Below are 7244 nucleotides of genomic sequence, written 5' to 3' on the forward strand. Positions count from 1 at the left end.
GCTTTCTTTGATGTGGGACTAACTTCAACACTCCTCGCACTTGCAACACTAATATATTTTTTGCTCTTTTGTCTGTTAGACTTAATATTCTATTCAAAGATTTGATACATGTATGAGCCATTATAATGGTGCAGCAGAAAGTAAATGTTAGACCACAAACTTCCCTTTCATATTATTCTCTCAAGACTTTTAGGTTAGAGAACTTAAAAGTGTTATTTTATGATTTTATCAACTCTCGATGAGATTAGATGCTTTATTAAGACCACCAGCAGTGTATTCAGCAACTGTTTCAATCAATAGCCACATTAAGATATTTAGCATAGTGACAGAAGAGACACACAGTGATTATGCATGGTGTAAGAAACCACAGTTACTTGTTAAGGATTAAAATTGAAGCATTCATAAGGATGCTTGATCTCCATATTTATTTAGTTACAATAGCCACTCAACATTTGCATGTTGGTGCTACTTTAAGTTTGGGAACTAATAACCTTATTGACTAAGTATATTATATATCTATATTAGGTAGTTATTTAGTTCCCCATTAACAGGAATTTAATCCAATTAATTAAGCTTTAGTGTTTGTCTACACCATCAACATTTCTGAGCCAGTAAGTCTGAGTGAAAGAGGCTGCATCCTCAGGAACATCATCCATCACCCATTCATGCCCTTTTGGGAAGTAAATCCCTGTACGTGGGTGTGGAACCCAGCATGTTGAATCCTCTATCTTCCCATAACTCTTTGGAATTCCTCCACAGCTTTCTGCTGCATGTTGGGAACTCCCTGAGAACTTTATCACCCTACTTTCTGTTCTCCTTGCTCCCCTGTTTGTCCTTCACATTTCAATTCTTATCATTTAAATGGACTCAAACTTACACGCAGTTATCTTCATGTGAAGTTGATAGTTGAGAGCCGTTAGATGAAAATCCAGTCAAATCAGCTTAATCATCTAACGACTCTCAATTTTCAATTTCACATGAAGTTAACTGCAAGATTCTCTATTATAAAAGAATCATCAAACAGGATTAAGGGATCATGGTAAGGAAAGATGATTCAAAATAAACTACTATAAGAAGAAATGAATCATGACCCTCTTGGTGTTACTATGAGGCCAATGCACTATTATTTCTAGTGGCAAACACTCCTGAATATGCAATACAACTTGATCATTAAGAAAATTCCTGATGATAACTTACCGGAGAAGCAACATATCTGTGACGCCGCGCCTGGCCATGAGAGCTGCAAGAAGCTAAGCAGAATCAATCAGGTGGTACAATAATATGTAGTGAATCAAAATCAATGCAGTACCACGGATAGTATGCGTTATTGTCTCAAAACAAGGAATGTTTTTGCTTTCAAAAACCCCATCACCTCACAAGGGTATTTATAGCAGTGTAATGCTGCATGATTTGCAAATAAAGAGAAAGGATCCAATGAAAGAATAAGTTCTTTTTCCACATGTATTGAAGCATAAAAGCAGATAGAGAGACTTTATTTTGAGTTACTGGAAATGGGTTAATGATGTGAGAGCTTTGTGTTTGTCTGGGAAAACCAATCTGTGGTTTTAAATCCTTGCTTTTGAGGCACCGTTAAAAGTGCTTTCAGAAATGGATAAAGCGATTCTATCTTATTAAGAATTATTGTGGAGGTTTCTCTTATAAGATCTTTAAGGACAAGAAAGAATATTGCTATTGTACGACCCTTTATTATGATATTGGAATAACTCTATTAACACACTATTTCTTGTTTAAAACAAGTACAAACTTCATTCATATCATTAATTAATCACATTTTCTGCTAATACAAACCCCCTATTTGGAAGGACACTATCACATTTGATTGTTCCTTTTATAATCTGCACGTGGAAGTGTCTGTTGTTCCTAGCTACATCGTGTATAATCCGTGTTATAGAATAAATACCATCAACATGGTTCAGTACTCATGATCTTAGTCCTTAATTAATTGTTCTCTTTTTCTCTTTTCTGATGAAACAATTTAACATGGCATATTATCCGCTGTTAGCTTAAAAAAGTGTGTGGCCAGCTAATGGAAAAAGAAGCTAGTGCATATTAGTAAGAAATTAAGAATGTAAGTTTCATTTTAATTAGTTAAAATTTGCCATTTTCAACTCATATAAAGATTCCCCTTTTTATTTGAGACAATAGTACTATATTACTGTCCACGCATAATTTTAATATCAGATTAATTAGTTTTTGAGAAAAAAAATATTTAAGTCTTTTATGATAATATGAAACAAAAAGAAATTATTCATGTATTTCGTTATCTATAGTGATGCATTTTATTGCTGTCATATGAGTATAAAAATGACATCATTTTAAATAATAAAGCATTTGTTATATTATATCGTGAGTTTTCATATAATATTTATCAACTGCTCTTTATTTACTATGAATTCTAATAAAATAGATTAAATTTCGTTTCAAAAATTATTATTTGTGTGACGATCTTTTATAAACAAACACATTATTATAATTTTTTTTTTTTGGTGACTAACACATTATTATAATTAGCGATACATATAAATACCATCATTAAATTTTATATCATAAATTGACAAAAAAAAAAAAAAACATAAGGTATCCATTATTTAATATTGCAGAAGACTAAATTACTATTTTTTTTAGGAACTAATTAATTGAAGATCGAAATTCTGAGGATCTAGTTAGGTGAAAACTTATATGCAGTCGACTTCACGTGAAGTTTATAGTTGAGAGCTGTTAGATGATTTGACCAATTTGACTAAATTTTCATCTAACAGCTCTAAACTATCAATTTTACGTGAAGTCGACTACACCTGAATTTCCACCGTCTAATTATTATTTTACTGTTAAATAAACAAGATTGCACTTGTAACTTTGAGATACTCATTATAAAAATAAAAATTAAAATAAAACACTGTGGTTAGATATAACATTACATATTAGGCAATTGCTTGTTCATTAAAAAGTTGTGTAGCATCTGCACTGAAAAAGGTACCAGGTTTGCAAAAATTAATAAACTAGAGTGAGTGGTGTGGATTGACAAGTGTAACAAAATAAGGAAATAGTTCCGCCATTATCGCGTAAGGTGACACGTTTTGTAGAGAGAAAGTGACATGCAACCCAATTACCCAAACCCAAAATATTTGATTATAATCTTCACTCTCCACACGCTTGTTGCAGAGCAAAACCTTTAGAGACAAGAAACAAAGAGTGAACAGAGAGTTGAAAAAAAAAAAAAAGACTAGTTTTGTTGATTGATCATAATATAAGTATGAAAGGGAAAGCCAAAAGATCGAAAGTGAAGTTGGGGGTTCCTGTTCTGGTAATGGTTTGCTCCCTTTTCTTCTTTACTGGGCTCTTTGTATCTCCTATGCTCTTCAACTTTCAGGTTCTTATTAGCTTCTTCCTTTTGCTGGATACATATTTCATATTAAAAGCTCATTTAATTAGAATTAGCTATGATGATTATTGCAGGATTTTGGTGACGTGGGACAGGGGCAACCGTGGTCGAGATTGCTTCAGGAATCTGCTGCCAAAGAATATGGCAAGTCTGGAGACCCCTTTCTTCATTCAATCTCATTTCAGGTGTGACCCTTATAATCTCCTGTTCCTTCATGTTGAACTTTAGAAGGAGAAGGAGGGGTATTAATATATTTGGAAGTTTAGTTAGCATCAGCAGTAATTTAGATTTAATGGAGACTTTAGATCCCTTTCTACTGATAAAAAGATTTAGAGTTTGATTTGACTCTTATAAGGAAATTTTATTAGGCAAATGAAAAGAGAAATAAACTCTGTGAATTTCTCCGTGTATAACTATTTAAACGTCTCTTTTGTTAGTTTAATCTTTTGAGAGGAGTAGTTTTACGACAGATGTCGCACTTTCTTTTGTTCAGATTTTGAGTTGGCGACCAAGGATAGTTTACTTTCCGAATTTCACAACTGCAGATGTATGCGAAAAAATAATTGAAATGGCAAAGCCTAAATTGGAACCCTCTAAATTGGCATTGAGGGAAGGAGAAACTGTTGAGAGCACAAAAGGCACTCGAACAAGGTACTCTTTATCATGTAATTTTGGATCTTATATTGTATGCAGAAAAAAAAAAAAGATAATGGTGTCACATGATAATTTTACGGTAAAAATTCAGGTGAAGTCGACTTTACGGGAAGTTGATACCTGAGAGCCGTTAGATGAATTTATTTAGTCAAATTAGTCAAATCATTTAACGGCTCTCAGGTATCAACTTCACGTGAAGTCAACTGCACCTGAGTTTCCACCTAATTTTACCTTACCATAGTTAAAGTTGAGTGCTAACTTTCAACTGTCAACAGTTCAGGTGCATTCATCTCTGCATCAGAAGACAAATCTGGTATCTTAGACTTCATTGAAAAGAAAATTGCTAAGGTTACAATGATACCAACGAGTCATGGAGAAGTATGTTTTTGTTTCTTAATCTGTTTGTGAACCTTCTTCCATGACAGGAAAACTGTTCTATTCATGTATGTTGCTGTAGTGCAGGCATTCAATATACTGAGATATGAGGTTCTTCAGAAATATGATACTCATTATGATGCCTTCGACCCATTTGAATATGGAAATGTTCGGAGCCAAAGGGTATATACCTTTCTTCACACTCTCTACTTTTCTTTTCACCATAATATGCTAATTCTGAAGCTGGTTGTCTCATGCTTAATTGCGCAGATTGCTTCGTTTTTACTATACCTATCAACTGTAGAAGCAGGAGGAGAAACCATGTTCCCTTTTGAGGTGAAACATGGAATTTACTACCATCTCTTTGATACTTTCCATGCCATCAAACTTGATGATAAGTGTTTTTAATTTGCAGGATGGTTTGAACATGGACATTGGTTATGATTATAAACAATGCATTGGTTTGAAGGTGAAGCCAAGACAAGGTGACGGGCTTTTATTCTATTCAGTTCTTCCAGATGGGAACATTGATAAGGTAATAATCTTCCATTTTAGACAACAATGTTATAATAATTTTTTCGAAAGATCATGTGGCTCCTATGAAAAAGAACACCCTTCTCTGTCTTTGTTTTTTTTTAACTCTGTGAGACTAATTAGTCCTTCCTCTGTTAATAATTTCGCTCTTGAAAAGTTAATCAACTCATTTGTCCATAAGTGTAAGCTAGGATTGACAAATTTTATTTATTTGGGATTTCATTGCCTTTTATACCGGGAATGGATCCTCTCAATTGTTAAAAAAAAATTGAGAGTGTAAAGTGTGATCTTTAACCCTCCATTGCTCTCTCTCTCATATTTATTCTTGGTCCCACTTATAAAACTAACAATAAGGTAGCGTTTGTTTTGAGGTACTGAGACAGAGACTGAGAGACTGAGACTTAGTATCGTGTTTGTTAGTTCAGAGACTGGTACTAAAATTTCTGTCTTTGTCTTTAAAATTTCAGTATTTCAGTACCTCTAGAAAGTAGGGACACAAGGGACTGAAATTTTTAGAGATGGAGACTGAAACTTTAATAACATTTTATACCTAAAATACTTTCATTTCAATTATTTAATTCCAATTTTACCCTTTGTGCAAATTAAATTAGAGTTTCATTCTTGTTTCAATTCATGTCTCCTATTTTGCACCAAACAGAATACTGAGATTTATTTCAGTCCCTGTCTCTTAGTCTCTGTCTCTCAGTCTCAGTCTTTCCATCTCTGTCTCTCCACCAAACGCTACCTAAGAGATCACACTTTACTCTCTCAATTGTTTAAAAAAATGGAGAGGATCCATTCTCTTTTATAGCAGAGTAATTATTAGGGCCATTTAAGATTTTTTTCTATTTTTTGTTTTTATTTCATATATATTAACTAAATTTATTATGCAAGAATTAAAAAATATTAATAATTTTTAAATTATTTTTACTTATAGAAATTGAATAAAAAATATGCATATTAATAAGAATGACATTACTAATTATTGTTCTAAGCCTTATCTATTTATTATTAGTTATTCTAAAATGTTAAAATATAGACTTTTGATGTCATGTCTACATGGTTAGTTAACATAAATATTATTATTTGTTATAATTATTATAGATAAAATATTGTGTCAATTTTTTTATTATTTATTATAAAATAGAATATACACTTCATCTAATAATAATAAGTTTATGTAAATTATGATGGTTAATTTAAATTAAGTACACCTAAAATTAAATATAATCTAAATAATATAATATTTTAGTAATTGTTTTAAACAACAATGAAAAGATTAAAAAATATCTTCTCTATTCAATTTTTATGAGTAAAAATTTTAAAAATTGCTAGTATTAATCAGCTTTTATACAGTAAATTTAGTCGATATATATGAAAAAGATAACAAAAAATAAAAAAAAATCTTAAATGGTCCCTGACAATTATCTACAGAAGACAACAGATTCTAAACAAAAAAATTTGTCAATCGTAATTAGTATTTAACAGACAAATTAATAGTTTAACATGCCACATATAGGTATGTTTCGTTAATTCAGAGAGAAAACATTAATCGAAGGGTTAATTAGTCTCAAAAAAATAAAGATCAATAATTGAAAAAAAATTTTTTTTTTAAAATCTCGTTATCTAAGTAATTGTCAGGAATTATTTAAATTTTTTTCTCTAATAATATAATATTTTGTTACTTTCCTTCCTGGTTGATTATGTGAATGTCAGTGCAGACTTCTCTTCATGGAAGCTGTCCAGTGATTGAGGGGGAGAAATGGGTGGCAACTAAGTGGATCAATGATAAAAAGCAACACTACTAAATGTTCTTACTCCCAAATTTTCAATTTTCTCTATCAAATTCATCCATATGCAGATATATATGATGCCTCTTGGATACAAATTTTACTCTTGTTAATAATTCTATTGTAAGTTGTAATTTATTGATCAAATTTCCATTCTAGTTTTTTTTAGTATAACATATCTGCTGCATCTCTAAACTAATCTTGATTTCATTATCATTCAAATGGTTAAAATAAGAATACAATCATGCAACGTTATAAAAAAATCGATTATTTTATATAAAATACAATATATGTATTTAAAAGTTAAAAAAATGTAAATTCAATTATATCAAAAATATATAATGAAGACACTATAATTAAGTGAATTTGATTTCGTGTTAATCTAATAACAATTAAATAAAAAAATAATGTTATACATTCAAGTCTTTTTATAAATTAAGTTTAACCAAGTTAAATAATAATATTTAGGATAATGTTAATTATAATTG

At 30.9% G+C, this 7244-nt stretch overlaps 1 protein-coding gene across 2 annotated transcripts; it reads left to right on the plus strand.

Moving 5' to 3' along the window:
• The first annotated feature begins 3158 nt into the window (after nucleotides 1-3158).
• LOC112779664 (probable prolyl 4-hydroxylase 9) lies at nucleotides 3159-6924 on the plus strand. 2 transcript variants are annotated; one of them, XM_025823999.3, is made up of 8 exons: nucleotides 3159-3391; nucleotides 3478-3588; nucleotides 3897-4054; nucleotides 4333-4435; nucleotides 4520-4615; nucleotides 4703-4768; nucleotides 4848-4967; nucleotides 6688-6924. In XM_025823999.3, exons 1-8 carry the CDS (start codon nucleotides 3275-3277, stop codon nucleotides 6772-6774), a joined length of 858 nt encoding a protein of 285 aa, XP_025679784.1. In that variant the 5' UTR covers nucleotides 3159-3274; the 3' UTR covers nucleotides 6775-6924. The 2 variants fall into 2 exon arrangements, with proteins under 2 accessions (XP_025679784.1, XP_025679786.1); XM_025824001.3 differs by having other exon boundaries at nucleotides 3160-3325.
• The last annotated feature ends 320 nt before the right edge of the window (nucleotides 6925-7244 follow it).

This window comes from Arachis hypogaea, chromosome 19 (assembly GCF_003086295.3).
Source record: "Arachis hypogaea cultivar Tifrunner chromosome 19, arahy.Tifrunner.gnm2.J5K5, whole genome shotgun sequence".
Taxonomy (NCBI): domain Eukaryota; kingdom Viridiplantae; phylum Streptophyta; class Magnoliopsida; order Fabales; family Fabaceae; genus Arachis; species Arachis hypogaea.